Source organism: Rhinolophus sinicus, chromosome 2 (genome assembly GCF_057876585.1).
Source record: "Rhinolophus sinicus isolate RSI-liver-muscle chromosome 2, RSI-T2T, whole genome shotgun sequence".
Classification (NCBI taxonomy): domain Eukaryota; kingdom Metazoa; phylum Chordata; class Mammalia; order Chiroptera; family Rhinolophidae; genus Rhinolophus; species Rhinolophus sinicus.
The window spans coordinates 44,743,317-44,762,406 of record NC_142502.1 but is presented as its reverse complement, the minus strand read 5'-3'; the positions used below and the strand labels follow the sequence as shown (position 1 = coordinate 44,762,406).

Here is a 19,090-nt window from a genome sequence, read left to right as displayed (position 1 = left end):
AACAAAAGCAAGAAAGCCATCTCAACTGTCAATGCCTTATTAAATGTCAGTGGCGGAGCCCAGAAGAGAATCAGAGACCTTTGAATCCCTTACTTAAATCTAACCAGAGCTCCTATGTTTGCAGAAAGAAAAAAAGATTGCATGTAATACTACATTTATTTTCCTTTCAAACATTGGGGCCCAGTAGCTACAGATGAATCAATATGTGATGTACGGATCAGTATTTGTCCTGGGAAGTGATGACGTCCTGAACCTCCCCTACGAGCGAGCAGTTTGCTAAACCTCGACATGCGCTCCTTCTCGCTGTGTGTGAGGACGAGGTGTGTCCGCCAGCTGGCCTGCTCCCCCCAATGGAGCTCCATTTTGGGGAGTGACACCTGCCGGGAAAGAGCATCGTTTCTCACCGCTGTAGCTACAAATAAGGTCGAAACAGCTAGTTAGTTTCTGAGAAATGCTAAAGAGTAAATGTGTAAATTTCTATGTACTCAATTCTTAAAGAAAAACTGAGAAATTTTACTTTGAAATAATTTAAATTTGACAAGTTATTAAAATTTAATAAAGAAAAACTAACAATGATTGTCAAATTATGGAAAAAGAGAGAAAATATAAATCTAGTTTGAATTGAGAAAAGGAGAACTTGCAGTCAGGTTAAGTATTGAGAGGAAATATGCCCAAAATACGTAGTAATACATTTGAAACTCTTAAGTGGATTTCTTACAACACTGACCAAAGAACAAAAATTTGCAGGGGCCAAAAGTGGACAGAAAAATGAGGATAACTACTAAAAGTGAAGTGCCTGGTTATCATGCTATGTAAATTAGCCCAAAAAACCATTTTTTCATTGAGCAAAAGTTACTTTGTGCCAAATAGTATGCTAGGCTTTCAACAGTTCATTCTGGTTCTGTTATCTTGGAAGAGAACAAAATAGTAAAAGAGTAGGATGCACATTCAAAGAAGAGAATCTATTTCTGAAAGCTAACCTAGTGTAATTACAATGTGTGTTTAGGAATGTTTGGTCTGTGGCTTTCCTAACTAAGCCCATTGAATCTGGCCCCATACTGTCCTGAAAATTTATTCTGGATTCTCTGGAGTGTGTGGTGATACTTATGTTTCTAAGAGTCAAATGACTCTCCATATTTACCTCCTTTTATGTTTGTAGGTAGAGTTAATTCTATAATTGAGAATATTAGTGTTTTTCTGGTTAGTTTTTCAATTAAAAAAAAAACTCCTTAAACCTTTACTTACTTGTTAATTTCAAACCACTTTGTACATTTTGCTTTATCTTTAGATCTCTTTTGACATGGATGGGAAGCCTCAGGAAGTCTTTTTAGTTGCCTGGGGTTACAGAGAGTTAGAACCTGGTCCCTCTGAGGTTCTTTCCAACCTACCAGGCTGCAAACTCAATAATTACCCACCGCCAAGAAATTACACTTGTGCTTTCTTGGAAGTTGAGTTGGCTTGGGGAAAAAGATATTTAAGTAGAAAATTTTAAAATCAGGAGAATGGGGAGATTGTGTTCTTTAGAAGATGTGAGGTGCCAGACTTATTTTTCAAATAGCCAACTCAGTCTTAAACTAATTATCATTTCTACCATAAACCAATGTTAGTAATGAAAAATATACTCAGCTATATGGTCTGATAGTGTCAAAGAGAGACCTAACCTGGAGTGTGAAACCTTTTTCAAGAGCATGTTTTTGACCATGACTGTGGTCCAGTGACCTGGGGAGCCGGTGAAACGGCCATTCCTGGGTCTCCACGCACACGCTGCCTCTTCAGGGGCTCCTCAGGGGACCTGGGTGCACGTTAAGGTGACGGGCTGCCCTGACGCATGCCACCAAGCTCGGGGAGCCACAGCCGTGCCTAGCGGGACATGGGCAGACAGGACACATGAACTGTGATCAGCGTGGCCGCTGGACGTGGTCCCCCCCTTCCTGCCCATCGCCCGGCTCTGGAGGTCCCTCTGGGAACAGCCCCGTCAGCTCCCTGCGACCGCGCACACAGACCACGGACCAGGCTGCTCCCTCTGTGCTTCGGGCACGTTACCAAACCTCCCAGTATCACCGTCCTCTGTACAATGGGGCTACCATCAGTACCCACCTCCTAAAGTTGGCATGGGGAGCACATCGACAGCTTAGAACAATGCCTGGCATTTAATAAACGGGAAAGAAATGCAAGTTGCCATTATACTTTTTAAAAAACCAGATGCTTTTGAAGACATTCTGCTGATTAATGAATTGTCCAGTTTTTATTCTCTGACTAAAAAAGTTGTTGAACTGTCTGCTTCTTTCCTTCTTTTGTACCCACCACACTTTGAATATACAACTATGGTAGCATCTAGAACACTTCATGTAAACGTATTCACATGTTCGTCTCCCCACAACCCATGAGTAGGAACCAGGTCTTATTCACACAGCACAGTACCTACCAAATGGCAGGCAAACCAGGTGTTAGATCCTGTCTACTACTCTAACTCTAAACGGAAAGTGTTCAGTGTCTCAAAATATTTCTCAGCCTTAACTCTGGGTACTTAAGTCAAACATATCTGCACTGTGTCACCAGAAGACATAATGTTTGAAAAGACTCTTTGATGATAATAATCATACTGATTTACACTATGAGTAAAATTGGATTACCTAAATTAGTTCTTAGGGTGTAGTATAGACTACTGTTTTCATTATAGTTTATGCATCATATATTTCCTATGACAGAGTCAAAATATAATTGGAATGTGAAGAATGAGAATTCAGTACATATTTATATAACACATATCAAATCATAGTTACTTATTTTAATCTCTCTCACTTGGTCTGAATATGCTCATCAAATCTGGAATATTAGCAGGTATCACATTCTAAATTGATTATTTAAATATCTAAAACTTACATCACCACATTCCCCAAACTGGAAACTCTACCATGTGAAGATCTGATCTTGTTGGCGTATTTTCAATTTGCAAAGGACTCATACCAATAAAGTATAATTTCAAAGGTAAAATTTTAAAAATCAAATATTTGATGAATGAATTTGAGCTCATATTCACAGAACTCATATTTATTGAGCACTGGCCAGGTATAAGATCCTTAAACCTTATGAATATCTAGTCCAAAGCTGACTCGTACAGAGTCTGACCTCGAAGAGCTTACAGGCTGGAAGGGAAAGTAAGTATGTAAAAGTAATGACTTTCTTCCTGTCCCTTACTGGAAATATTGAGAAAGTGCTAGGGGAACTCCGGGGAGATGATTATGGAAATGGATTATGTGTATAAAATCAAGCTGACCTGGCCTGGGAGGCGACTAACCATTAACCACTAAAATGCCCGAGGAAAGTTGCCCAGGAGCGCACGGCTCACTCCTGACGGCAGCGCTGACGTGGTGGTGTCTGTCCTAGGTGCTGTCCTTCGTCTTCATCGGTGTGATGTCCATGATGATTCCCCTGTGCAGCGTCTTCGGGGCCCTCATCGCCGTCTGTCTCATTATGGGCCTCTTCGATGGATGCTTCATTTCCATTATGGCCCCCATTGCCTTTGAGTTAGTCGGTGCCCAGGATGTCTCCCAAGCAATTGGATTTCTGCTCGGACTCATGTCTGTACCCATGACTGTGGGCCCACCCATTGCAGGTAAATATAGTGATTCTCCAGGAATTATATTAAGTCAGAGTATTTTCTACTATAGGTCCTAGGTCTCACTTAGGTGTAAATATGTTACAATTTATTAGTGACGGGACTTTTGTTTTTGTGTGGACCTTATCTGTAATATTTCTATTGATATGACCAGCTATAGATGGCCATGTTGAAAAAGTCTGCTGAGGAGTCTCTCTTATCCTTATTGATATCTAAAACACTTAATAAAATGTGGAACGGTAAGCTTCTGGGCCTCAAGCTTTCACAATTCCTCAATTTCACTTAGTGTGAGGAATGGGAACACTGTTTCTTTTTAAAAAGAGATGAAGATTCTGAAAGATTTCAAAATATGTGTGCTTTGTGTAAGAGATCATATTCCCGAGAAATAATTAATGAAAAATAACATTTATTGGAAACAACCCAAATGTCTATTAGCAGATGAATAAACAAAATGTGGTCTATCCATACAATGGATTCAGCCATAAAAAGGAAGGAAGTACTTACTGAGACACGCTACCAGGTGGATGAACATTACACTAAGAGGCAAATACCAAGTGTCACATATTGCATGATGCCATTTATGTGAACTATCCAGAATAGGTAAATCCATAGAGATGGGCAGTAGAGTGGTGGTTGTCAGGGGCTGGAGGGAAGGGTGATTAAGGCGTAACTACTTACTGGGTATGGAGTTTCCTTCTGGTTTGATGAAAATATTTTGGAACTACATAGAGGTGGTGATTACACAACACTGGGAATGGACTAAATGCCACTAAAATGGTTAATTCTATGTTGTGTGAATTTCACCTTTAGAAATCTTCTGAATGATAGTAGAAAGATGTCTCATGTTCAGTATTACTTGGGTGCCAGTGTGCATTATTATAAGAAGATTTGATAAAATTATGATACAATTTAAAAGTATGCACTGTTATCTGCATCAGTGAAAGTTCAGCTTAACACGTTGCGTACGGATCACGAGAATCTTCACAAGGGATTTAAACCCCACCATACGCAACGTGTTAATTCATTCTCAGACCCAGAACCACACACATCTGGCAACTTTGCCAGTTGGGAACCTAGTCATGAATCAAGCAAGCAGAGTCATTACTGCACAGACCAAATACAATTTCAGTTCTGAAGGTCACAGTCTCCTTGTAGGAGAGCCCTCCAGCCCTTCCCTTCTCCCACTAGTCATACTATTTTTACACCTCACAAGCGTAGTTTCAAGGGTTTCCAAGTCTACAATAGATTATGAGCAGCACTTTAGTAGAAGTGGTACTTGCCACTACAAGTACCTGATAACAGACTAAGAATAAAGGAGGTAACAGGAAACTTGCAAAGCAGGGAGAACCACACAGCCACTGGCTGCAGAAGGCCCCCGGCTCAGCAGCAGGTCTGAGGGCGCTGCAGCTAAAGCCCAGTAATTAGTGCTCATGACAAGGAGAGGTCTGGGTGTATGTGGGACATTCTGGTCCAGCGGGAAGGAAAACCACCTCCTTAGGTAGGTACACTGTGTACTGCAGGTTTCTATCCAGAACGACTGTGCCCTTCTGTAACATATTGGTACTTAACACGTTGCGTACGGCGGGGTTTAAATCCCTCATGAAGATTCTCGTGATCCGTACGCAACATGTTAACTGGGCAAATCCTCGCCAGTCACATGTTCAGCACGGCCTGCTCCCAGGACAGTTCAGATCACTGAGGTTGTACAGGAAAAGTTACAAAAGTTTAAAAACACTACGGTAACTATGAAAATTTGGATTTTGTTAGAGAAATTAGATATAAGGAGTACTCCAAGTAACGGGTTCAGAAGCAGAGCCCGAGATCTATTAGAGTGCCACACAGATGCTCGTATTTTCCTCTCGTGTGCTGACAAACATGAGTATCTTTCCAAAATGTATTTAACAACTGTTTTCTTCCTAACTTAAGAATTACAATGTTTCATGATTTTGAATTATGATTTTAAATAGTTTCACATTATTTTATTAAAAATATACCCAAGAAAGCTTTGAAATGTAGACATGTTGAGGTAAGTGTGTACGAGAAGCTTCCGTTTGGTGGTCTGTCCACCTCTGTGTCGGGATGCCCCAGATGGCTCCTGAAGGGTTTTGAGGAAGCCAGAGCTTGGCTGCAGTATTTTCTCCAGGTAATATCTTGGTCTGAAAACCCAGTGGCCTGTAGTCTGTGACAAGATTACAGATATGAGAGCTTTTCCTTCCTCGTATCAGAAAAGGTTTGTATTTTAGACACATTTCCTAAAAAATGTCTTATAGTCTGAGATGTTTGAACTAGCGCTATGAAGTTACCAGATTGGGACTAGGTCATCACTGTGACTGATTTGAGACCCCTAAGAGCCACACTTGTTCTCTCTTGGTGACAGTTCTTTCCCTTCCCAGGGTTACTTCGTGAAAAGCTGGGCTCCTACGATGTGTCATTCTACCTCGCCGGAGTCCCTCCCCTTATTGGAGGTGCTGTCCTTTGTTTCATCCCATGGATCCATAGTAAGAAGCAAAGAGAGGTCAATAAAACCACTGGAGGAGAAAAGACAGAGAAAATGCTGGAGAACCAGAACTCTTTGCTGTCAAACTCACCTGAAATCTTTAAGAAAGAATCTGAGTCTTCTTTTAATGTCCAACATACCTCCACCAGACTGGACTTGCCTTCAGAAGTTTAAGCAAATTTTCCTTTTATATGAATTGCAAATTTCTTATTTTTTTAATCACATCCTAAAAACAATAGCACAATAATTGGGAAATAGAACACTTATTACACAAGAACCATTTTCTGCCACTTAATAGCTGTCTGATATTTCCATGAGTCTGAGGGCAGAGACTGGTACATGAAAACATGTCTGAAAGTCAAATATTGTGAGAATTTGAAGCTACTGTGTTTCCCAGAAAATAAGACCTAGCTGGACAATCAGCTCTAATGGGTCTTTTGGAGCAAAAATTAATATAAGACCTGATCTTATATTATATTATATAAGATAGGGTCTTATAGTAAAATAAGACTGGGTATTATATTAATTTTTACTCCAAAAGACGCATTAGAGCTGATTGTCTGCTAGGTCTTATTTTCGTGGAAACAGGGTATTTCAGTAAAAAGTACCTTTGGAAACTGTGAATGCTATTCAGCTTCTACAAATATTTAAAAATACCTCAAGCTGTACTGAAAGGTTTGCAGTTTGATTAGGACTGGAAATATTGTTTGTTGTCTTACGTGCTTGTTTTTAATTCTGGTATCTGTATTTTAATGTCTTCTGCTATTTGGAAACTTGTTATAAAATTTAAGTCTCAATTCTAGATAATGTGAGATCCAGCTACACCTCAAGTTTATGTTCAAGTTGCTTGCTTGCTGTTAAACAAGCTATGAAATTCAGTTGTTCGCACTTGCTCTAGTGTCAGGGCCCTTCTTGGAGCAGATGTTAACAGTGTATTCAGAATGAATACATGCGATGAGAAGGATGCTGTTCGTAAGGGCAGAGCAGTTCAAAAATCAGGCTTTTCTTCCATTTACGTGTGTTCCTTTTGGGTTTGCAGTGCATTTTGCTCAAGTAGCCAAATTCTAACAATGAAGTAAAATAGAATGAATGAAAGATATTCTAGCAATTTTAACACACAATTTTTCTAACTACTGAATTTGTTTGCACTGGGACCTGGTATTCAAACTAGTCTTATTGAGCATGTATCAAGTTGTAGTTTCAGGCATAAACGGGGGGAAAAAATTTTGTTTGTGATAATAATATCTATTTCTAATAGAAACAGTTGCTCAAATTGGTTTATGAAATTACTGGGTCGTGAAAGGTTAATAATATTTATAAAGAGAAACAACTCCTACATTTCCAAAACTTTCTGGCAGGAAATTGCATTCATATGTTTTTATCCTAGTGTGCCCCCATAACATTCCCAGTATTTTTTCTGTCTATCCATAGACAATTGTAAGAAAGCCATTAGAGTTTTAAATACCTAAAATTAAAACCAAAGTCATGTCATGACCCATACTCATGTACAAAAAATAGGAACACTTTCCTCATCCCTGAAATTATACTTTAGTACATTTTTGTTTCTTATTTAGGTCTTAAATAGTTAATAATATGTGAAGTATATTTAAATATTAAATATATTTAAATCTTAAATAGGGATGTGAAGTATATTTAAATCTTAAATATTTCAAATGTATCTTGTTCACCTGGGGAAAATGTCCTTTTCTAAAGCACCTCCAAGATCCATCTGTTTCTAAATTCTCCTTAAGGAAAGAAAGTTAGTGTGTTATCTCCCTACTTTACTTCTCAGCTTCTGTTGTTTCCGAAAGGCAAAGTCCGTCCATTCCTCGTCTCTAGCTAAGGATGGAGATACCTGGAAAGCATATGGATTTATAGTTGCTAGGGGGTGAGGAGTGGCTCGCAGGGGACTGGAGGGAAGTGAGGCTGTTAGTTAAACAGCTAGAAAACCCAGTAACTTTTCCTTTCAGTATCAGCTTTCTTATCTGCAACCTTGAAAGTTCAAAGTGGGAACACTAAATGTGGAATCTATTTTTAATAGGATTTAAATAATTTTGATTGTGAAGACATTCAGCAATTTACTATGTCATACGCACAGTTGCAACTTACTACTTCCAATACTTCCATATTTCATACTGAGGAGACTTAGGTAATTTGTTTTTTTGGAAGGGTCAATAAAAAAAACAAAACAAAACACCCCCTACATTTGACCACACTGCCCTTTCATGTTCTTATTTTAAACTTTTAGAAAATGACTTAGAAATGATAATGTAATACATTATTAGGTTCTTCATTTATTCTTGCCAAGTTATAAAAACATTATTTCCTGGTTATTATCAGTGCTTTTGAGATCAGCAAAAACATACAACTAAGACCAATCATCAAACCTGCCATTATAACATTTTTTTTTACAGTTTTAGCAGACTCCTAAGACTACCCCCTCCCCCAATTTTACAGAACGAGTAATTCTGAAATAGAATGCTTACTCTGTAAAGACCTCCAAAGTGTCTTCCCTTTCAAAATTTGGTCGATTTTAGGGGGAAAAAGGTAATAATCTGAAACTCAAAGATTTGATCTTGCTTTGTGAGTTTCCATATTAAAAGAGCAACATGACTTAAGTATTTATAATAAAACTTAGATCTCATAATATTACACAATATATTGCAAATATGTCGTTTTCAGTCTAATGGAATGAATCAAATAGGGTCTATAACATCAAAAAAGCTCCACTGTAGGAGACTCTTATGAAGAATACTGTGCTGTAATATAAAATTAAAAAGAAAAACTATAAAAGGTACAATATTAAGTTCCATAAAACGCATATTTAGTAATATGTTTGATACAAAAGTTCTGTAAGCCTAAAGTTCTAAAAGATCTACAAACTAAGAAAATGAAAAATACTAATATCCATCAAGATGTGTTGCAGACCAAGAAATATTACAGACCAATAAAATATTTTATTTTCCTCAAAGTAAATCCTTTTTAATTTCTGAACAGAGTGTTACTTTGCCATAAAGTGATCTGATAGGCCTAAATTTTGTTTGTTTAATCCAGATACTTTCTTGCGAGGAAAAGAATAGGGTCGGATCTCTGTATTCTGTTTCATTATCCTAATTCTGATAAGACTTAGCAAATTCTCACATTCAAAAGGTTGTGGTATCCGAGGCCAACAATAACATAAGAAGGGAACAATTAGTATTCCTCCTAGAAACTCTGGATCAGATACACTTGTAACTGGTGTTCAGTGGTCTTCCAGAAACACTTTGGTTACATGTCACTGCAGTGGTTATTATTGGGATCCATCCATTTCAGTAATAAACCACCCAGATTATTGATATTTTATTCAAAATTTATAAATCTCTTTGATCACAGTTGCAATGCTTAGTCTATAGCCCTACTACAAGACTTGTAATTTCCACTGGAAATTGCATAGTGATTGCATTGTTTCCAATTCTATTCATAAATAGAAACGACCTCATTTACATTTCATGCTCCATGTATTATCTGTTTATACATATTTGCAGATGATCACATGGGCTCTGCCCAAGTATGGAGACACCTTTAATGCTATTAGCTTCAACTGCTTCTTATACTTTTAAAGTAAATGTACACTTAGTTGGAAAGTAAACATGTATATTTACTCTTTTCATATTATGTTTATCCTTACCATTCTATTTCTCTTTAATTCCCCCTATCCTTCGAAAACCTGCTGGAGAGTCCAATTAACATCCTCGCATAGTTCTAAGGGCTGTCCAGCTGTCCTGCTCACTGGTCGTTATAGTTTCAGAGGATAGAACCCCATCCACTTTCGTGTATCTTGGAGAATGGTTTGTTCTCAGCCTTCAACTTCGAGTTCCAATGGTCTATATTGAGAAAGTTTTTTTAATTATATGCTGAAAATTTGGAAGGGAAGTCCTAAGTTTCATATAATTGGGTCTTTTGTGCTAACATATAAAACTTTAAATGTTTTGAGGTAAATGCTTTGAGAGAAAAAACTGTCAAGTTCTCAGCATAAATATTTTCGGAGCGTAATTTTCTTACTTTGATTTTCCTATTCCTTTAAAGTTTTGCCAAATCTTAGTCCTGAGAGCACATCATGGAGGATGGCATGGAATGTAGCGGGCCTCTTGGATGCAGCACCTAAGAACCGGCCTTAGGCTGGGTCGCACTTCATGGTGAGTCTAGAGCAGGGGTGTCCAAACTGCGGCCTGCGGGCCAACTGCGGCCCACAATCCATTGTTAATTGGCCTGCAGCAAATTCCAAAAATATGTTTAGTTTACTTAAATAAACCAGAGGAGGCAATACGTACTTCACCTCGAGTGAGTGGCCCAGCTGTTTGTGTATTTTACCGCATATGGCCCTTGGTAAAAAACATTGAAAAAAGTTTGGACACCCCTGGTCCAGAGGTACAAGTGGAAAGGATAAGCTAATTAGCTCCAATTTTTATATATGGAAGCAATTTAAATAAATATGTAAAACTTATTTAAACTCTTTAGGAAATTTTGAACACTGAAAACGTCATCATTGCTGGCATTAAACCATAAGGAGCAATTTCTATATTAGGTTAGATTGTTGCTTTTTTCCAATGTGTCAAAAGTAGGAGGAAGTTAAACTTTATTACTTTCTTCTTGCATCTATGTTATTTTTTAATTTGAAAGACAAGTGGTGTCTTGGAGAATAGAAACATGCATCATCGATAACAGTTTAACTCTTAAAAACACAAACTTTTTGCCTTGTAATCAAAACAAAAACCAATTTGCCATTCATCATGGTGAAGTGGAAGGAGAACACACTACAGAAGGAAGGCGTGCTACTTTCCTGACAATCATGAGTGCTGCTCAGATTATACTCGCTGACTTGTGTTGATGATTTAGTGGAAGGGAAATAAAAAGACCCTCCAGAGAGAAGTCTGAGAATGGTTCAGGGAACCGTAAGGCTGGAGCAGCATCAGGCAGCTCCTGGGCTCAAAATCAGCTCACAGCCACAGCCACGTTTATTGTTTATTTGTGGGTAGAGGCTAGTGCTTTGTTTTATCCATATAAAACAGAGTGATAGGTTACAGTTCTCAAGAATAAAGGGCCAAATGCCTGTAACTAAATGTGAAACCTGCATATAACTTAGAATCACAATTGTTGAACTATCCTAAACGTGGACTTTATCAGATGATTTCTGAAACAATAAAGACCCATGAAACAATTCATTGCCACATCTTGAATCACTCAAAGAAACCTTGCAATTTGGGACATATATTACTTTGTTTGTCCTTTTTAAAATTATCAATTTTTAAATAGTCAACATGGATAATCTTGACCTTTGTATATTCACAGAAATCCCCCATGGTACTATTTTCTTGACAGATATAACATAGGAGGCTACCTCATTTAGGACACAATAGACTTTAATGTTTTACTAGTATGTTGGAAAGACATTGGGAATGAAATAAAACCTTTCTAAGTACTTGATCATGACAGTCCACCTACCTCAGCTTTCAGTGTCCAACTAAAAGCCTTGCTTAATCAACTCTTGTCTAATCAGAAGGAAGCTAATGGCGCTTTGGGGATTAAAAGGCGAGGGAATGCAAGTTGTTAAGGGGTCAGAATATCAGTAGAAGTGCTGAAGTGCTTTGTTCTGGTAAATGGATAAAAAAGAACAAAAGAGAAATATTAACTTATGTGCCCTGTGGATAATCTCAAAAAAGGAAAAAAAAAACCCCTGAAGAAATGTATAATCCGTGCATAAAAATGAACACTTACTAAAATGCTTTACCAGTGGCTTTTCAAATTATACTGGCAGCTTGACGATGAGGTCTTGTTTTCATTTGTTGTCTTTGGCAAGAAGATGGAGGACCACTGACAAGAGATGGTATGCTTGTGCCTTAACCTTACAGCTTACATGTGGAACTCCTGGGAGAGGCTTCCCTTTCCTAGTGGTAATGGGTTTTCTGTCTCCCTGGAGTTTTTGAAAAGGCTGTTGTTAAGTGTGGCAACAGTACAGGAGTCAACCCACAAGTTCCCAATCTATAAAGATATTTTTAGCCTTTCAATATGAGTGCTGTAAGAAGAGTATTTTGGAGTTGAGTGTCACTAAGCATGTAAGGGATAGGAACTATCTATAACTTTTAGAAATCAAATCATATGTGATATTATTTTGGAGACTCTGATATGTATGACTTTTATTCTTTACCAGATAATACTTTTTAGTTTTATCAGAAGAGTGGACTTTAAAAATATTTTAAATGTGTATAAACACAAACCTTTTCTACTGTGATCTTCCCTAAATGTAGTCTTTTATAGTATGTTCTAATATGCTAGAAAGTAATGGGTAAATGTGTCTTTTATAATTCAGCCTATACTGGAATATTAATTCAGGGATAGAGGGCTTGTTAGCAAGGTGCTGTACTTTGACCCAAGGCTCTGAACGAGCAGACTGTGTATTTGGTGACTTGTTTCCTACCAAAGAAAGATTAGATCAAGATTGGTGCTAAATTTCATGTTCCCTTCAAAATTATTTTTTTCTTTTAAGTATATATAACACAATAGGAAATGTATAGACCCAGCAGTATTATGTATGTTGCATTTTGTATATGTATGTAAGGGGAAAAACCTCACATACAAAGCAATTATTGAGTTCAAATATTACTTAGAGGTATGTAATTTTTGTTAACATATAAGGCTTTAGAGTATACTCACAAGAAAATGATCACCAAATGAAAACTTCATGATAAACAGAGCCCCCAAGGTAAACTGTAAAGAAAAAGTCCCTGGTCAATGTTTCTAGCACGACGTTAGCTATTCCAAGTATTCTGTAAGTCTGAGGGTATGTGACAAAAAATTATATATATTTTATTATATAGTTATAGATGCACAAATTGCTTTCTGTTGTGCTTATTTAAGCAGATATTGTAAACTATTTTTCAGGCTGAAATTGGAGTTCTGGGAGTCATCAATTTTAAAACCTGGATAATGAGTTACGTACTTTAAAAAAAAAATTCACACTGAAAATATCATCGTTTATCTTTCAGATTTAACAGAAAGATTTAAATTAGTAAGGACTGTGTCTAGGTCAGTGTTGGCCAATCTCAGACTTGTGATTTATGGAGGGCTCCCAGCTTTGTGGTTGTGGTTGTGTGACACTCACCTGAAATGCCACCCAAAATTCCATGTGGGTTTCTGAGTCCCCATGTACCTGTAAGTAGGATTCAGATGAAGAGGGGACCACACGCTTTTATTTAACCCTGCTGTCTTTATAGACTTTGCCTTAACTCTATTTTCTGATGATTTTGTAAATATACATTAGGAAAATGATATACGCTATCAGACTATACATTCAGAATCTACTCCTGGATTCTCTGTTAACCGATTGATAATTCTTTTCTACTGTTAACATGGTTAACGTGGGAGGGAGAATGGGGGGCTTGTTAATCAGCAGTTACAGTAGGGTGAGATTAAATATCCCTTTAAGAATAACTTCTGATGTAACTGTTACTATAGTGTGGTTTGAGAAATGTAAGACTGGACAGGCATTGCACAATGCTTGATAAATTTGCCTTTTGTCAGTTTGTTCTCCTAACGTCTATTTTAGCCTGAGCGTTACCGCTATCACAGACTGAACCCTGCAGTATTATTAAGAGAGAGCTTGGGTATTTTAAGTAGCTCCTAGTATAATATGACCTTTTTCATGCCAACTTATTTTAATGTTTATCTGAAAAATAATATTTAAATTATTTTGCATATTTTCAAAGTTAGAAAAACATGCTTTATCTTGGACATGAAAACCAAATTATTCCACGAGCACGCTGCCCACCGCAGTGTCACGCTGCTTCTCTACCTCCCCGGGATGCCATTTTTGGCACAAGAGTTGTTTAAATATAGATCTCCATGTGAAATGATTATGCTGGATTTGATCAGTATGCAGTATTTTAGTATGTGCCTTTCAAAATTTTTATGTTTCTTTTTAAAGGGTATAATTTATAATTGATTTTTATAATGTGAAATTTAATATAGATACCCAAAAGAGCTGTGTAATCATTGGGAGGATAAGATCATTTTATGTGGAACAATGTGATATTCTCGGTAAATACAATAAAAGCATTTTAGCAAATTCCTATATGGCTTTGTGATTGTATTTATAGAATTCCTGGGGAGAAGGGGGGAAGAAAAAGTTACTAAAGTTAAGGAAAACAGTCTGTGTTGAGTAAAAGAAATAAGCTGTGTGCTTTCTAAGCGGCATATATGTACTCCAAGTGTGTTTGGGTACTGTTACACATTAATATGTTTCTGAAACAAAGAACAGGGATAGAAATGACCCACAAGCACTGGATAGTCCAAAATCTATTTCTGTTTGACACTCTTTTCTTTGTTGTTGTAGTTGACTTACACTACTGTTTCTTTTACTTACACTGATTATACTTATTAAATTCAGCGGGTACTTGGTGACCTACTCATGGACAATTTCAGGAGATGATCAAGAACCAGGCTGGAATTGTACAAAGCACTGCGTTATTATGCGTTACCCACAGTTGGAGGGTGGTTATTGTTTGATGAGCCCTGACTACAGAGCAAATCATTGTTTATGTTTAAGGGTGCTAAAGAGATTTTTTTCTATTAAACTCAAGAATTTATCATATATCATCTAATCCAATAATTATTTACATGCCTGCACGTGGGTGCCTGAATGTACAGGCCACTGGAGGGCTTTTGAAAAAACCAGGAAAGAATGGATCTGACAGATTGTTACTGATCATGAGCAAGACAAAATTCATTCTCCTGAAAAAGTAATTTTTATGGAAAAAATTAGAAGAATTCTAATCAGAAAACCTAATTTTTCTAGAGGCATAACTCAATTATCGTAAGTATCAGACTTTTAGGGTTTAAAGTTCTCGCCTCATAGTCTCCTACAGAGGAACCTAAAACTTTCAGTCCAAGAGTTCTTCTTTTAGATCCTCAACTCCAGTGTTGCCAGTGCCCTCTTGACTCCTCCCAGGGACAGGAGGCTCACGACCTCCCCAGCTGGGCCCGCGGCCTCCCACGCTCCCCCCATACAGCTCGCCCACCCTTTGCCTCCCTGGTCACTCCCACACATCCATCAGTTAGTTACTCCAGCAAATGGCTTTGGGTCCATGTGGAGCAACTTTCTTTCCACTCACACTGAACAGCGACACTTGGAACCTTGTCATCTCTGGAAATGGCTTCGTCTTTGAAATCTGAGATACTAACACCCCTCTCGCTTAGCACAGCTTCCTATCACTTTATTCCCTGCTCCTCACGTCCATTGGGTTTGCTCTTCAACTTGGAGACCACCTCCCATTGACGCCTCCATTCCCTCCCAATGCCCAGTCTGTCTTCATTGATCAGGTCTCTTCAGTCTTTACTTTGGTCCCTAACCCTTAACTCTGTGATCTACAAAACTCTGATCAGCTCTCTGACTATTCAGCTCACTAGTAGCTCCTGCATCACCTCCCCCACCCCAATTAAACACTTCCAGCTTCCTCGACTGTCTTCTCTCGCATCATCAATTTTTCCCTCTCTATTGGATCATTCCTATCAGCCTCTATACACGCTATCACTCCTCCCATTTTGAGAGGCAGTGGGGGGGCGGGGGGGGGGGGGAGAAAGGCCTCTTTTAAACCCACATGTCCCTTGCAGCTACTGCCTCATTTCCTTCCATCCATTTGAAAAAGAAAAAAAAATCTTAAATTTCTACTTACTCTCTCCTATTTTATCTGCTCCCATTCTCTCTCGAGTCTGCTCCACTGAAACTGTCCTTCCCAGGTCACCACTGACCCCACATTGCTAATCCCCGTGCTCCTCCAGTCCTCAGGTGAATGACCAGCACTGGGGACAGCGAATCAGTTCCTGATTTTCTGAGTCTGGCTCCCCACACACCTGCCTGATTTTCCTCCATTCCTTCAAGCCGCTGCCTCTCAGTCTGCTTTGCTGGGTCCTGCCCACCTCCTAACCTTTAACTATTGGGAGTACATCAGGGCTTAGTTTTTGAACCCCTTCTCTAGTCATCAGCACTCACTCCCTCTGTGATCTCATCCTATCTCATGACTTGAATTACATCCTAGATGCTGATGGAGCACGTTCCTCTCCCTTAAACGCCAGACCCCTGTATCTAACACCTCTAACTGGATGACTGAAAACAATCTCTCAGCTTAACACCCCTAAAACTGACCTCCTGACAGTCCCTCCTAAATGGGCATCCTTTGCAGCTCTCCTCATGTCAGTTAATGGCGACCTCCTCTTCTGGCTGTACGGATCCCAAACCTTGGAGTTACCCTTAACCCCTCTTCTTCTCTCACAGCCACTTCCAGTCTGCCCGCAAATCCTGCCGGCCCTGCTTCCGAATTATATCAGGATCTCTCCCCACTCCCCTCCCCCCAGCCAAGCCATCCGGATCTCTTTGTTCTCTGCCCTTCTTCCCCTCCATCTATTCTTGACAGAACAGCCAGCAGGATCCTGTCAAAACGTGTCAGATGAGATCAGTCCTCTGCTCAGAATCTTCCTGTGCCCCCCTGCCACCCCCCAAAAAAAAGTCCTCGTTGTGACCAGCCAACTTCACACGTCCTGGCACCTGTTGCGTCTCTGGCTGTACCGCCTACTCTCTTCCTGACCCACTCTGCCTTCTTTCATTTCATCCTGGCACAGCTGTCCTTTCCTGGGCTACTCTTCCCCAGCTCTCCACCGGGATTGCTCTCTTCCATCCTTTAGGGCTTTACGCAAAAGCCGCTTTCTCTGCGACCCCTTCCCTAACGTTTAAAATTTAATCCTGTTAATGCTTCATATCCCCCTTCCCACCTTAATTTTTTTCTCCTTAGCTAGCAGTTATCACTGGCATATGATATATTTCAGTTATCCTGTTTACTGTGTGGCTTCCTCACTAGACTGTAAGTTCACAAAGGTAAGCTTTTTTTTCTATCGTTTTATCTCTAACACTTAGAAAAGTGCCTGACATAGAGTAGGTGGTCAATAATTATTTGTTGACTAAATGAATGGTTCCCAAACTTGTCAGCATTAGCAATATGGACTTTCTCTATCTGGGGAACACTTCTCTAGGGAACTTAATTAGCCAGTGCAGCTGGAGCGAGTCCAGTAGCAAGGTCAGGACTGGGGCGCACTTGGCTCGCATGGCTGCTCCAGGGCTGAGGAGAGGGTCACAGAGTCAGGAGATTCATTCCATACCTGGGGCTTGAACAGAGAACTATACTGAAGGTAATGGGAACAAGTGTCCACTACTGGATTAGGGAGGTACATATAGGGAAGGTGTAAAGCTAAAATAAACACTATGGTGATGGACTGAATTGGAAAATGTGGTGTGAATATACAGACATATATATGTAGGTGTGTTCACACATACATTTCCTAGCTCTGTCCACTGAGGGCCTAGAAGCATCGACATTTCAGTAGCAATGAGTATACCTCCACATCCAACCTTGTAACAGCAGGGGATCAAATGACAGATATTTGACTAAAGAGAAGCCCCTGTATATATTTTAAATTTAAAATATAATGCTAGTATCATGAAGCTAAAGGGGACACTATTGGAAATCCTACATCTTCTAATTTTACAAAGAGAGAAAAGCTTGTCTTGAGACATTAACCACCAAGAAATAAAAAGCAACCATCATCCCATCATCCAGAGATAATTGCCTTTATCATTACAAATGTATCCCTTAAGACTATATCTTTATAAAAGTGAGGGAATGCTACACATACTATTCTGGAACATGCTTTTTCACTTAATACTTGTAAATATCGTCACATATTGTATTCATTGTGACTTTTACTGTTGTTAGTGGTAAAAAGCTTTCAAGCTTGGGAACAAAGGGAATACCTCTGAATTTCTTATCCTATATGAACTTTTATTATGAAGCAAATTAGAACGTGCCACCGTGCCCTTGTACTGGCAGCGCTGTACAAACAGCTCAGTGAGGTTTCATAACCTTGGTGTGTCAGTGTCTCACAGCTGTGTTCCTGTCAATGGGTGGCGATGTCTTGCTGAGTGGCGTTCATTATTGTTGTTACGTGTTTTTATGTGCTGTCATGAGAATGTCTGAGCTTGAATTAGAGCAACAAACATTAAATTTCTTGTTAAACTTGGCAACAGTGGAAGTGAAATCAGGGGCATGTTAGTCGAAATTTATGGGGATAATGCCATGAAGGAAATGGCAGTGTACAAATGGATTAAACGTTTTTCTGAGGGGAGAGAACACGTCACTGATAAAGAGAGGTCAGGGCGGCCAGTAAGGAGAAAACATTGCAAAAATTTGTTGAATCGTTGGCTGACTGTGAGAAGCATAGCAGACCAAGTAAACATTGAAAAGAAACAGTTAGGAAAATCTTAACTGAAAATCTTGGCATGAGAAAGGTGTGTGCAAAAGTGGTCCCGAAGGAGCTCGCCAGTGAACAAAAGCAAAGGAGCACTGAAGTTTGCCAAGAACTTTTGGCCCGTGTTATCACTGGTGATGAAACATGGTGATGAAAAACAATATGACCCTGAAACAAAGTGTCGAAGTGCACTTTGGAAGTCAGCTAATTCTCCACGACCAAAAAGTTCCATCAGTCCAAATCAAGAGTCAAAACAATGTTGCTAACCTTTTTTGATATCAAAGGGATTATTCATTATGAATTTGTACCAACTGAACAAACAGTTAACCAAGTTTACTATTTGGAAGTGCTGAAAAGGCTGTGTGAAAAAGTTAAGACGACCTGAACTTTTTGCCAAGAATTCATGGCTCTTGCATCACGACAATGCACCAGCTCACACGGCACTGTCTGTGAGGGAGTTTCTCTCCAGTAAACAAATAACTGTATTGGAACACCCTCCCTACTCACCTGATCTGGCCCCCAATGACTTCTTTCTTTACCTGAAGATATTGAAAGGAAGACCTTTTGATGACATCAAGGGTAATACGATGACAGCCCTGATGCCCATTCCAGAAAAAGAGTTCCAAAATTGCTTTGAAGGGTGG

At 39.0% G+C, this 19,090-nt stretch overlaps 1 protein-coding gene and 1 long non-coding RNA gene across 3 annotated transcripts in view; one reads left to right on the top strand and one right to left on the bottom strand.

Moving 5' to 3' along the window:
* SLC16A10 (solute carrier family 16 member 10) overlaps positions 1-14,223 on the top strand; it is a 102,298-nt gene extending 88,075 nt beyond the window's left edge. Inside the window, exons 5-7 of one of the 2 annotated variants that reach the window (XR_012496715.2) lie at positions 3,388-3,616; positions 6,013-6,496; positions 6,705-14,223. Coding sequence is in view for 1 of the 2 variants with exons in the window: in XM_019734949.3 (XP_019590508.3) it covers positions 3,388-3,616; positions 6,013-6,290 (507 nt within the window). In the remaining variant the exon portion in view is untranslated. Of the gene's footprint in view, positions 1-3,387; positions 3,617-6,012 lie in introns of both variants that reach the window. The other variant, XM_019734949.3, reaches the window with a different exon arrangement.
* The window catches only part of LOC141571695 (uncharacterized), a 62,223-nt gene that overhangs the window by 34,883 nt on the left and 8,250 nt on the right, over positions 1-19,090 (bottom strand). The window lies entirely within an intron of this gene.